Source organism: Cyphomyrmex costatus, unplaced genomic scaffold (genome assembly GCF_001594065.2).
Source record: "Cyphomyrmex costatus isolate MS0001 unplaced genomic scaffold, Ccosl1.0 scaffold69, whole genome shotgun sequence".
In the NCBI taxonomy this organism is placed as follows: domain Eukaryota; kingdom Metazoa; phylum Arthropoda; class Insecta; order Hymenoptera; family Formicidae; genus Cyphomyrmex; species Cyphomyrmex costatus.
In genome coordinates this window covers 2,628,842-2,643,358 of record NW_017280255.1, presented here as the reverse complement: position 1 = coordinate 2,643,358, position 14,517 = coordinate 2,628,842, and the positions used below count along the sequence as shown (strand labels likewise).

Below are 14,517 nucleotides of genomic sequence, written 5' to 3'. Positions count from 1 at the left end.
ATTCCTTCGGTTTCCTGAGCCAGTTTCTACGGCCGAGACTGGCGATGCTCATCGAACTGGCAGTGCTGGTGACGCTCGCCAACGAGTTCAGGCTTACCGAATGTTAATCCTGTAGCATGTGCACGAAACTAATCGGAAACATGCCTCGCCGCTCCGGCGCCCGTTCTAACGCGCCTTCCATCCAGTTGTCATCATCGGTTTGCTCATTTGTCACGATGATGACCTCACCCTCGCGGAACGACAGTTCGTCTTCGTTGTCGGCCTCGCAATCGTATAGGGCCCGGCAGCGTCGCAGGCCACTCAAAGTCGACGACGTTGGCTGGAGATAGAATAAAAAAGTCATTTGTGGAACCGACAAATACCATAACGTGCATGTTTCGACCGTCTGGCAGAAGCAAGCACTTTTATTGCTTGTATTTTTGTTACGAGACGACAAGCTTACGAACGTTTGTTCGTCAAAAGTTAAGAGAACAGCATTGGAAATTCTAAGAGAATTATTACAAATTTACAGGGATGAGTTAATGTATCGATTAATTAAATGTTATTTATTTTACTTTATTTTATTTATTAATTTTACTCCTTATTTAATTAATACTATTAATTTTTTTACAGAAAGAAAAAACGAAAAAATGAATTGATATCGTGAAAACAAATTATAATAAGCACGAATATATATGTAAGAAAAATTAAGTTTTATTCAAATACAAGAATTGAAAATGAATTTTTAAAGAGTATATTTGATCTTTCTCCGATAAAGTATGCTGGAACTAGAATTTCCAATATGAGACATTGATATCATGCTAGTTATATGCCTTTTCATATCCAAATAGCTTAGAGTAAGAGAATTTAAAAGGGGAAGTGTCTCACGAGTCGGAAGAAGTAGCATAATGCGATCAAGTATCGACAAATAAAAATTCACTCGGGAAAATCCATGCGAGAATCAGTATTTACAACTATACTTTATATTAAACAGATTTTAAAATATTAATTATATATTAATAATAGCGATTCATTGAAAAAGTACATAGTTTTTTACAAGTCAAACGTAGTTTTATGATTAAAATAGGATCGAGAGATGTAAATGTTAGTTGCGATGTTTCACAGTGATAAATCTGACTAGGGAGTTACATGTCTTGAAAGATTTATAATATATATTATTACAAACGAATATCTCAACAGATAAAGAGCATCTGATCGTGATTAAAATGATTAAAATGAGATCTAAGTAAGTGATTATTTGTCATACATGGAAATAATATATTTAAAGCCTCGACGTTGTGAGCTTCATAAATGATGATACGAACGGCACGTCTGATCATGCAAAGCATTGTTACACTTGAAAGTATCGTTGATAAGTGAAGATAGAGAAGAATATAGATTTCTATCATATTTAGATTAATTATTAATTATATATATATATATATATATGTATATATTGTAAGATATGAATATGATACGATTGCAATCTTTCTCGAAAAATGATACTTTTTTATTGTACACAGAGTACAATTTAATTAATTAATCAATATATAATTATGTACAGATATCATGCTTTGTAATATGATTTTTAATGACATGTAATGACTTTGTAATGACATGTGAAACTATTCTTATGTATGTACATACAAGTATTAAGATCTGTACAAAACGGTAAGCTTGTTTACAAGTGGTTTCAAGTGTAACATGCTGTAATGTCGGATGACTGATGTTTACCAGATTCAGATTTGGGAGCAAAGATGAAGGCTCTTCGGCGTAGCTCTCTAGCCTGGACCGGTCCCTTCGCTGTACCAACAATGGTTAATGACAAACCATAAAGCACTGATCTTGAAACGCATGCATTCTCTACATATCCACACACCGTAGGTACACACGATTATATTTATCTTGAACTGAATCGTAGCAAACTAGTTGCTATTTAATCCGCGATAAATTGGTGTATCCTGCGATTTATCTTTATTAAACAATTTTATCTCGACAAATCTTTTGTGAAATATTTTCAATACTCAGATAATTTTCTCTTCTAAAACATAAAAAATCAACTATTTAAAAATATTAATGTTACTGACAATATTTTTAGAATTTTATTTTTCATAAAGTTTATATAAAAAATGATTGTTTATTATGACATAAAATGGCAGTGAATGGTATGGCTGGAATAATATAATAAAATTGGATAATATATAATTATACTGACAATTAATAAATAAGGATTACGGCAATATATAATATATTCTGATATTATACATGATAATGTAATGAACTGTGCAAAGGTAACAAATATATCAATGTGCGTGACGAATGGTTAGTATAATGCAAAATGCTCAAGCCCGCACGAATGAATCGAATGAAAACTATACTACGAAGGAGAACATAATGGCACAATGATTAGTTACACTTTTTCCTCTACTGTGTTAGTATAACGGCAACTATCTGATCGAATGTGGGTGTGCAAATAGATAAGATGTGAGACAATAGGATATTCGTCGATGTCACTCGTTAGGCAATACAGAGATGATGTAATATCGATTTCGGTATAATTATGCCGGTGGTGGTTCTGTTCGAAGGTAAACTAGAAAATGATTTAAAATTTTTAATAAACGAAAATTTTGCATATCTAAGATATTTTGTAAATTTCGTATGGAGGTTCATGTTTTTTAAAATTTTATTAAAACATATATTACATTTGTTGAAATCTTTTACTTATTATCATAAACAATGCTTATTAAAGTAATGCAACTATTAAAAATTATTTCCTAGGGTTTTATTTTTATCAAAATACATTTATTAGCATCTTGCACTAAAGTACTACAATTCATTAAAAATTTGTATAACACATTTGTATAACAACAATTGTGTATATAAATAAAGGTCAATATGCAAAGCTTTCGCTTAACTAGAATCTCCTTACAAATTACGTCTTTTTCATATATATATATATATAATACAATCCTAAATAAACTACTGAAAGCTTCATCAGTTCTAAAATCCCCAACACAGTAAGACGCTTGTAATATAAAAATAGGAAAACAACTATGGCTACGTTTCATAAACGCGTTTTCAGTAAAAACACTAACTTTAAAAAAGCGCTATAAACACATTCTATCTTTGTTTTATGTTTAATGAACGACAAAGATAAAATGATGCATTAGCGCTGAAAGCCCACTCCTGGAAAGCGTTTATTTTTAATAAAAGAAAGTAGGTACATAAAAACAAAATCTTCCCTAATCTCCCAATAAAATCTCAAAATTCCTATTGAAACGATGATTAATTTAAATTATGTGACTTACCTTTCGCGGTGGAGGAATAGGATTGCCTAGACCGTGATCTGAACACATCGAACTCAGGGATTCGCTGCTACGTCCGTTGCTTAGCCTAGTTGTTATACTGGATGGAGCTGGAGGCGGTGGATTTCGCGGTCTCTGCAGCGTGGAGCTGTTTACTTTGTCCATACCTGTATTCAGAAAGAAAGATGTAAGTATCGACATTAATAATCAAAACGTCGGAGTTTCTCCTGCGAAATTTATTTATCGAATGTACCGTGTCCGGTCGACGAGTCGCCACTCGGTGATCTCTTATGATGTTGGCTATTTAGTGTATTCAACGTATGCGGTAGAGTGTGTAAAGTGTGGCCGGCTAAAATCGGCTCGCTGGTCGTACGACTGTGCGTCGACGTAGCCAACGTGGCCGACGAAGGTAGCGTACCGTAGTGCGACGACGGCAGGCCGCTCACGACGGAGTTTCCACCCGGCGGCGGCGGCGGCGCAACCCGCTTCTTCAGCGAGCCATGGATGTTCAATGAAATGTCAGGCGCCATGGGAGTGGGTACTGTGAGATTCGCATAATCAAGATAGTAAAAAATATAAAAAGACAATGGAAAATCAATTAATTGAATAAGCGCACTTGACAAATTTATTATGTAATCCGAGAAGTATAAAAGTGCAAGTCCAACTTACCAGCTACAGGTTTTCTCGACTGTGGCGGTGGTGGCGGAGGCATTTGTTGACGGTTCGTTGAGGCGCTCGGAGAAGATCCGCTCTGTAGACTGTCACAAGTGCTGCTCCGACTACGCAATGTCACTGGCGAATCACCCGATCCCGTACCGCCACCTCCGGCATATGATGGTGGTCTGCTACGTGATTTCTTCTCAGGCGTCAAACATCCATTCTACAAAAAGAATACATATTTGTGAATATAAATGTAAGTAGTTATATGCAGATATAAATTTGAGAGTACGATATACGTTAATATACTTACTCTGTCTTCTATTATCGTTTCGTCATCGGAGAAATCTGTGGAACCCTCGTCGTGAGAAAGATTCCAGTCAATATTAACGTTATCAAATAATGTTTTTTGTCTCTGTAGAGCATGACTGAGCTGAAAATAATTTATTGACATTTTTTACGTGACTCTTGAAACCATAAGGAATGGTTTTAAGCGTATTTTAATTGAATAAAGATTATAGAAAATTATTAAAAAATTATATCAAGATTAGAATGATAATGAACTTAGAATGATAATGAAAAATGTGTTTATCAAAAAATTATTTGAGAAAAAGATATTTAATAATAAGAAACATGATTTGTTGAATTACCAGTTCTTTGCACGTATGATGTCCCATTTCCTGTGCAATATCCAATGGTGTCTTATCCTGCTTGTTTCGTTGCGAAGGATCCGCACCAGCTCGTAGAAGCAACTTCATCGCTTCCGCTCTGTCATGTCGTGCGGAAAGATGCAGTGCCGTTTCTCCGTCTATGGTTGGTCTGTCAATACCGCCACTCGGCATATTTTGCACCAGGAAATCTACGATGTGCAGACTGCTACCCATTTCGCGCAGAATGGCTAAGTGTAACGCGGTTTCACCTACGTCCTGAAATAGACAATGGTTTTTTAGAATCTATTTCTTACTTACCTTGTATTAACATAATTGTGAGAAAGAATTTCTCACAATTTTCTCGGATATAAGAAAACTATATAATCATGGCTTACCGATGTTGGCAACGGCGCGGCCAGATCCACGTTTTCGGCATAAACCTGTAGAAGTTGCTGCAGATCGCGATTATTAACGGCGTGCTCTAAATCGGAAAGTAGATCACGCTCATCTGCGCACGTATTCATCACGTATCTCTTGTCTACGTACTTGGCGCGTATAAACTCATATCTCTCCTCCCTAAATATCAAGAAATAAATGTGAAAACACCAAGCAAAGTGAAAGTATGAGAATGCTTGCAAACGCTGAGTGCGAGTGTGCGGATGAATTCTTAGAAAATCACGAATTTGCTCACATTGTCGACGTCGGCGACGGCTTGAGATTGTGACGCAACGTCGCCTCCATCACCTCATTGAACGCCTGATTCGTCATGTGCCGCGCAAGCAACAGCTGAGCGGTACCGACGTTATCCAACGTCAGAGATTGTATCCGCGATATATGCACGCCCAAGTCCCGATGGATGCCGCTGCACTCTATGCATACTATTATGCCGAAGTTCGTCGACAGCCACGTGGCGTCTGAAAAGGAGACACAATTGTCGTTCGATAACAAAACGTTTTAGCGAGAACTGGAGCACGAGTTGCTATTTCTCGTCTGGCTTTGTCACGCGGAAACGTCTACGACAATGCACGGCCAGCGAACTGGTGAACGTTTATGCTACTCGATGACATAAACGTGCTTTCAGTGGTCTTTCAAAAAAAACTTCATTAAGTCTATATTAATTAGTTCAATTAAATAAACTTTGTTAATTTAACAGGAAATAAATTATCACATTTTGTTATATGATTAAAAGTATTATAACAACTGTTTAATAATAAAGAATTTTTATTATAAAAAGAAATTTGATAAAAATTAGTTAATATAAATAAAAATAAATAATAAATAAAAATAAAAAAATCAATTTCTGCTATCTCGTAATGCAAATTTAACGGAGAAATCGTTTTAGTCATGCGTTTAAGTATAATAGACGGATTTGGCACGCGTCAGAAAAGGACTGACCACTAAATGGTGCACAATATTCATGTTACCGTTCTGCGAGGAGCAATCACAGCACTGATCGTTTCCGGGTAATCGCATAACGCATCGTATAACAGCTTGCTGCAGCTCTACGAGGCTAGGATTGCCGCTGCCGGCCTCCGCCTTGCCACTCGCATCGAACGCCCGCAACAAGGCGCGTTCCTTGCAATTCACGAGAACTGACATCCACGCGCGCTGGTCCGTTTCGTCCTCCGCTTGAAAGTGGTATGTCCTATTGTCTGAAATCGAAACAATGACAGTATTACGCGGCATCCGTTCATTGTGAAGAAACGACGAATGGTGTCTCTTGGAAGCTTACTCGTATATCAAGCATAACACTTACAGCTTATGAGATCGAAGCCTCGTTTGTCGTCCGGTACTAACTTAATCTGGCAGGTCAATAGGTTCACTCTAGTGGGCGGCTTATTCTCGTCCGCGTGGCAGATATCAAGGTAACCTTCCGCCTGCACGGCGCATCGCCTCTTTTGCCAGACTCGCCTCATCTTGCCCTCGCTCTTCTTCAGCAGGTGGCCGGAGCGCGTAACGCCGTGCTGCTTGTCACCCTGCAGCTGATGCAGCGAGTAACCCGCGTTCGCGTTCGCATTTAGCTGTAGTAAGATTTATAGTTTAAGATTTATGCGTGATGTCATTTAATACTTACATGTAATATAAAGTGAAACGATTAAGATAATCCGAAAGTTCACGAGGTTCTAAATACAAAACGGCAAAGCCAAATTTAAGATAAACAATGTTTTTATATTTAATTTTCTATTAAGTTATAGACTAAACTAAAGTTATAGAATAAGATGTTAAAAAAAATGCTATCGTTCTACCATCAATATTAAACGAAAGTGAAGAAGCAATGATATCAATTAAAGTCTATTAGAGCTATTCTTATCGCGCTTTCCGTGACAAATTTATCTTGAAAAAGAGACCTAGCTCGTGTCAATAGTTTACCTCTTTGTCACATCCGGAGCTTCTAAGAAGACTCCTAAGTTCCGTTAGTCGTCTTCGTTCCTCATCTTGCGTCTGTCTTATTTTTTGCAACTTTACGCTCAAGTCGGCTACGTACGAGCCGAAATGCTCGATAGTTTTTAAGCCGTCCTGAAAATAACTAAAATCCCGAATATGTAAGAACGCTAGAAAATTGAATTAAAATCACTTTTCGATCGTTCTTCAGTTCTCATTATGCCTCATATAAATTGGAGCTTCAGAAAGATAAATATTTACTATGATAATTTAAAATTTATTAGACATAATAGTAAATTTACAATACAAATAATATCGATCGAATTAACTGCGTTATACTCACTTTGTTTGCGCGTGATAATATTCGACTAGATGCTGCAACAGCTCGATACCCTTCTTCGTTTTGATCTCATTCACTTTGATCAGATACTGTAAGCAAACACAGACAGTAATGATCAAAAATTTTACCTTTTCTACCTCGTTCAAGTATGTTTTTATCGAGCATATCGTAAAAGTGTAAATACAGGGTGTGCGGGAACTATCGCCACTCCTTTAGTCTATGGATCTCCCTAAGGAGCTTGATCGGACTCCACCCATTTTTAGCGAATAAATTTTAGCATTAAGCACTCTATTAACTGAATCTCAAATTACAGTTTACGTAGTACATTTATTATAACAATTAATTTTTTATTTAAATATTTAATATTTAATTCGATAAAAGGTTTTTAATTGGGCATAATTCGAAATGTGTGTGTTGTAATCTCATATATTTTAGTTGAAAGAGAGAGAGAGAGAGAGAGAGAGAGAGAGAATAAAAAATGTAAAACTAAATTTATTTACATATATTTTATTAAATAAATTTAATTTTATATATTTTCTATATTTAATTTTATATTATATATTATTATATGTTTTTATATTATATATTATTATATATTATTTTTGTGTTAAATTTTCGCCACATTAGTTCAATGATTTTCGAGATAGAAAGTTTCGAACACCTTGTATCAATTGTACGCAAATGTAAGTCGCGAAAAGTCGAAGAGACTGGAATGTAAAATGTAAATGAAGTTTTCAAGTTAGAAAGTAGGTATACATTTTTCAGCTGTCGCACGACAGTATCTAAACGACCGGATATCGATGCCGCGCATCGATAACATGCATTGATAGCATCCATACGTCTCAATGTTGGCGTGATGTTACATCGTTTACATACTCGCGTAGCTCGGATCTACATCACCCACCTACCTCGCACATTTGCAACTGAAACAACCGTCTCTCCTTCTCCATTTCGTCTGCAATTTCGGCGGGTGTGACCTCCGTACGAATCAGACCAGCCTCCTTCGCATGCTGCTTCTTTTCCTTTTCGATTTTCGCGTACTTAGCCTCATAGTCCTTCCAGGCTTTCTCGAAGGGCCTCTTTAGGTCCCCTTTCACGCCCCTCAGATCACCCTTCAGCACCGAATCCAACGGAAACATCACGATGTTGTTGATATTTTGCATCTGGAATAGCAAAATCAATAGTTAACACACATAATATGTCTTAATTATAATGAAATAACACGTTAAGATTAACTAGCTTTCTAACCATGAATGAAAAATTTTTAAGTGTAACGAAGAAAAACATCTCGAAGAAAAAGATATTTTCCTAAATAAATTCAATTAGAATCCTAATTAGAATATACATAAAAATGTAAAAAAAAAAGACGTTTAACAATAAATATTTAAATATATATAATGTAGATTATGTATCTTCACAGTAATAATGAGAATATTTATTTTGTTGTAGCGCACAGCCTTGATTCAACAACGGCCGACATTACGATAAAAATACTGATTACACACATGTCTCGGTATCTATTAGATGTAGACGTGAAAATATTAGCTTTCGTTATCTCCGCAGAACAGCACGAGTTATTTCAGATTGACCGAAGCGTAATATTTTATCTATTTATCAGAATAACCGGTCTGACAGGACTCGAATGGAAAATGGCGATGAAAAATGCGAGCCTTCGGGACCCCGTATAGCCGGGATCGACCACCGCCTGGCTCTATCCGACCGGTAAATAGTGAATCACCGTCGATTCGCGTCAGCACTTTGCTTAGACCGTCGCCTCGTTCGCCCTGAATAGAATCGCGGCTTCCTCCTCGGAGCCTGGCTTTCTCGAGGGCGATCCCTCGCCTGCTTCACGATTCTCGTGGAAACTCAGTTGGAAAGCGCTCAAACGCGCCGCATAATGAGCTTGCGAGTGCAACCATAAAAACGACACTTCGTCACAAGAAAAGCGAGACTTATTGCGAATGGAAACAACACAAACCGCACTTTATTTATCAGATAAAGTCGCTCACAATACAGATAATAACAAAATCTCATTTAATTAATTTTACTGGGAAAAAATTTAGTGTCTTCTTTAACAGAATTGTTTAGCGCAGAAGCACCTTGTTGTTATAATATATAAATAAAATATTTGGTTGTGCTGTTAAAAGCTCTTCTAAAGGCACTAAAATTTTTCTTATAGTGTAATTGTTTTTGTTGAGTCATTATTTCATTTTCTTTATAATGGAGGTTTATATTGCAAAATCACAAAAAGTAACAATAACTGATTAATCTTTATTTACGTAATTATTCGTTGTAAATTAAAGATCGGGTAAATAAAAAAAATATTAATTTTTGTTTTTAATTTAATCTCGAATACAATATATAATATCTCCAATTTATGCTAATTTTTTTATCAATGTCTTATGCTATTTGGAATTAAATACTTGCAGTTTGTAAATACCATCCCGCCTTTTCCTATAAAAAATTTTCAAGTAATTTAAGTTATTTCCGCATGAACATTAAGCTTTTAATATTAAGATAACGATAAATTCCATTCTCCAAAATTATCCCAATTACAGTTAATCTCAGATATACTAATTTCGAGTTCGATTCGAATACGATCGAGTAGCTTCTTAGGAGAGTCGAATATTGCTTCCGGCTCTTGCCGGAATGCATCGCGTAATTTGAATCGAAGCCAATATCAGATGCAGATATACATTTTAACCAACTGCACGTGTGACGTCATAGTAAACGGTCGGACGTAATGGCTCAGATCGGGGAAACGGCTACGGCGGTGAGAAAAGAATAAAAGTCGTGCTTAAATACCGGAATTTAGATTCCGGTCCCCGCAATAGCGTTCCTGATACGTCGACGAGAGCCACGTTAAAATCGTAACCACGGCGAGTGTACGCGTTTAAAAGCGACAAATATAAATTCGCGCGGTCGTTCGTGCGTGGTAGAATCTAGGAGAGTCTCCTGGCCGTTCGCTCTCGTTGCTCATAACGTGCGTCTCGTGCACGCTTCAGTAAACGTAATTATCCCACCGCCGTGAGACGTCCCGATTTGTGCCGGGCAGGCTGGCTAATCGCATAGCGCGAGCTTAGGAAACCGTCGGAACATAGACAAAACCAGTTTGAATCCGCAACTAAAATCCACGCCCGAATGATTATATCCTTTTCCGCCTCTCTTACTTTTGGTCGATTTATTGGCACTGGGAGGATACTTTGCTCGAACATCCACATTTATTTGCGCTTCTTCTCCTTTGAGATCAATTCCTTATAGAATTCAATGAATCGTTAATGCGATCATTGATGTGTATGTATATTGATCATTAATACAATCTAATTGATATGCATTGTATAGACCGAGCTCTTTGTGTATATTATAAATGTGCTCTCTTTTAAATGGAATCAGTATATTACGAGGAACAGTAAATAGTATTATAACGGTAGTTATGAGTATATATACAGCGTTGCATTCAATGAATCCCACTGAAAGAAATCAGTGATAATGGACAGTTTCAATCAGTAATATTAGATTAGCTGAAAACAGTTGCTCTGAATAACGAATTTAAGTGTAAGAAAATAACATGTATAGCTCTAAAGCTGAATAGTCGAATATACGAATTTATACTTCGCAGAATTTTCTCCCAAGAAATAGCACACAACCAAAAATGTAGAAAGCTTTAAACGCTGAATCTAGCAGCAGATATGTGTGACAGTAATTTTACAGTGAAATTTTACTTCCACTTGTCACAGTGAAACGTAAGATGAAAGAGCACAGTGAGTGTTCGCATCGAAAATACGAAAGTGAAATACTCATCCTCAGTGAAATCTGTGTTACTGTTTCCAGCGCGAAATTTGCACTGATTCGGTTTAAAAGAGGCAATCAGAAGCGGTAAACTCATTATGCTGCTATATGCAATATTGTTTCGTTACGTAAAATTTCATCTCTAATATATTTTCCGGATTTTTCTGCGCGAAGATATCCAGTTAACGTGGATACACTATATGTATATTAAGTTTCTTATTTCGACGGAGTGACGAGCAATCTCGTGTCTGAAGAAGAGAAAGACGAGAGAGAAGCGATTGCGGCAAAAAATTAGAAGTGAGCGTAGAAGATTTTCCTCGCGGAGCACAATCGGTAACATATAGTAATGGACGTGCAATTAAATGTCGGAAAAGTGAAAATATACGAGTATGGCGAGTGGAGACTTTAAGTATCTTTTACAAAGTGATGACATAATGGATTGAACAGTGCAAATGAAAAGTACGTAGTAATAATATTTCTTGCGTGATAATTGGATTTATTTTTAGTTAAAAACAGAGCGAGTCAACATTTCCGTAATTAATTCACTATATCTATATATAAAAAATAATAAAATCTACTTTTTATTAGAAAAAAAAAGTTAAAATATTTATAATGAGTTTACTATATATTTAAATAAATAATTGCTTGTGTATGATATATGCACGTAATAGCAGTAATAGCGCGTAATTCGCAGGGCGTGAAATTGTTTCTTCATGATTTATTTCGCAATGATACTTGTGCGTGATTTGCTGTACAATCTCAATGTAAATCAAGATACACATTGCAAGTAGCGATAAGTTCGAGTTTTCTTCCGAAAGTTTTTAAACGATTCAATCACATTCGAATTATCTCGAATATTGTTCAAAACCAGAGATTCTTGAATAATATTTGAAGATGTTCTTCTCTCTCGTAAATTTAAAGTCATTCCGACTAATTATAATTGCTAATCATAACATAACAATCCCCTGGTAGAAATGTATGCAATTTTCTTAAACATTCATTCATTTACTATCTATAGTATTACTGTATTCTCATTAGTTATAACAATTTTGAATTTTGCATAGAAAATGGATAAGAATTTGATCAAATTTTTATTCAGTGACTGAAGCAATTTCCCTAAGAAAAATATGTGCAATTTCCATAGACATCTGTCCAGTTATTATGTAGTATTAATGGATTATAGTATTAATTAAAAGATTATATAGTTCACTTATTGTTCTACTATTTAATAAATTGATTTTGTGCATCTTTTGTGCGCAGTACAGATCCTGTATGGTCACAAGCAATTTTATCTCGAATTTCGTTTCACAAGAGTGAGAAAGAAGGGTGTGTGTATATATAGATTCTTTTTTTATATGCTATCTCATTCTAACTTATACTATCTTACTCTAATTTATTAAAGTCGACAAAAACAACGAGCTAATCAAAAGTTTAACATATCGTGATCAGACTGTTATAGAGTCTCTAGTGCAAAATAATTGCAGGCAAAGCGTTACATCTTAATTGGGATTTTAAGTAATTTTGCTTTTATAAGTTACTAAATAGAATTAATGTAATTACCTAGTAACTGCTAAAAAATATTCATCTCGATATTCACGAAATTTCTACCAGGATTGAGCAAAAGCGCGAGATAAAAAGTCCAATGTTTGAAAGTTATTTGGGTGTTGAATGAAGATTATAAGCGTAAAGAGTAGAGAGTCCATCACATATAAATTTGCATCCAACTTATATTCATCATTCATCGTGACCTAAATATCCGATACGCGTTACGCTATTCAATCGCAGTTCAAAAGTGTCATCCCGACGACGGAAAATTGTTCCAGCGGAACAATTCGCTTCTTTGGCGGGACGAGTGCTGCGAATGCCATATGTCTTCGGATGAGAAAACGCGGTCGCCAGTCTGCAGCTTTTGAGCGTGCGATCAGCCACTAACTCGCGAAAGTCTCGTGCAATCGACAGTTTCCGTAACCTGTGAGCGCGAAATTTTATTTCGTTGCGCATGCCGGTACACATGTTTTATATTGATCGTTTCTGGGTTTAGAAATTCTATTCTTGCGCGTACGTTAACGTACGGGATGAGCGTACTACGCCAGGCTACGTATAGGTCGTTGCCACCGATGACGATGGACCGTGAAGAGATTTTTCCAATAACGCGTGCACGGCGCATCGAGGACGCGTTTACAACCGCCGTTTTAATACATCCGCGTCGAGAGAGATGAATTGTAAAAGTTGAGACACGTCGGGTGAAGGTACCAATAATGTGTGTTTATGATTTTAAAGATAAATTTTTTTTTTTGGATGTTATACTCTAAAAAATATCGATGCGAATTTAACACCATATCATGTTTATATAATTCTCACCGTATTGGTATTAATATCAATACCATCATGGTATGGATTTAAAATATAATGTTAAATCCACAATGTCTGTCTGATTGAATTAATTAGAATTCTGCTTCTGGTTGAAAACAGACAAATCAGAATTTTCTGGTTATAAATCTATCAGAATTCTAGATTCTGATTGATGTAATCAGAGCCTTTAGTTCGTCCATTTTCAAACATTTTTCTGAGCGTGTCAATATTAATTATCATAATGAAAATTATGGACACTACAAAGTGTTAAATGTATGCCATTTTTTTTAGTGTATACTATTGAATTTACAATGTTAAATTCAATTTAAGCCATTAATCCAAATCCTATTCATCAATACATCGTTATTTTTTACATTAAAATAATGTAATTAAAATTAGGTTAAATTTGAAACACAGATTTAACAGTGTAACGTGCAGCTTAGAAAGTTTTCATATTTTTATCACGCCTGCAGCAATGCGATTATTTAACTACGTTATGCTTTCAACGCTTTTAGCAAAGTCCTTTTTTAATTTATTCTTATTAATTACCGAGAATTTATTCACCATCACGTAAAATACATGGTTAAAAGCGACAAAAGGCGGAATATTCCGTGCGTCACGAAGAATTATCAGGAATGAAAGCACGGAACATTCCGTGATCCGCATATGTTGACACAAATTTCGCTTGTAGGGTTTTGCACGTACCAAGGTTTTCATGAGGGCACTCAATTCTTTCGTGACCACTGCGAATTTGAGAAACGCCGCACCTATGTCCGGTTCTTGTTCCTTTAGAGCGGCGTCACCAAGTCTCTCCAACGCTCTTCCCAAGTACACCTCATTGTCCACATGAGCTGGAAAAAGACACATATAATCCTGTTAATTTAAATATGACATGTAACGTTCAATTGTCGTGAACAAACACTTTCTTTCAATTATATTTACATTCTTAATGTTAATTTTTTAGTACCACTTTCTCTCTCTCTCTCTCTCTCTCTCTCTCTCTCTCACGTCTTATAAGTTAGCGAAACAAAGTGAGTAGAATCGAGTTTAACTAACATTTTTA

At 35.9% G+C, this 14,517-nt stretch overlaps 1 protein-coding gene across 1 annotated transcript in view; it reads right to left on the bottom strand.

Moving 5' to 3' along the window:
- Positions 1–14,517, bottom strand: part of Asap (ArfGAP domain of ASAP) — a 57,083-nt gene continuing 42,566 nt past the window's right edge. The window contains exons 3-17 of the mRNA XM_018547882.1: positions 14,160–14,305; positions 8,222–8,476; positions 7,317–7,402; positions 6,962–7,118; positions 6,348–6,612; positions 6,016–6,243; positions 5,283–5,505; positions 4,987–5,167; positions 4,592–4,867; positions 4,255–4,374; positions 3,954–4,164; positions 3,538–3,825; positions 3,288–3,451; positions 1,714–1,782; positions 1–319 (exon numbers count right to left, since the gene is read on the bottom strand). Of these exons, the coding sequence (XP_018403384.1) occupies positions 104–319; positions 1,714–1,782; positions 3,288–3,451; positions 3,538–3,825; positions 3,954–4,164; positions 4,255–4,374; positions 4,592–4,867; positions 4,987–5,167; positions 5,283–5,505; positions 6,016–6,243; positions 6,348–6,612; positions 6,962–7,118; positions 7,317–7,402; positions 8,222–8,476; positions 14,160–14,305 (2,885 nt within the window). The 3' untranslated portion in view covers positions 1–103. The remainder of the gene's footprint in view (positions 320–1,713; positions 1,783–3,287; positions 3,452–3,537; positions 3,826–3,953; positions 4,165–4,254; positions 4,375–4,591; positions 4,868–4,986; positions 5,168–5,282; positions 5,506–6,015; positions 6,244–6,347; positions 6,613–6,961; positions 7,119–7,316; positions 7,403–8,221; positions 8,477–14,159; positions 14,306–14,517) is intronic.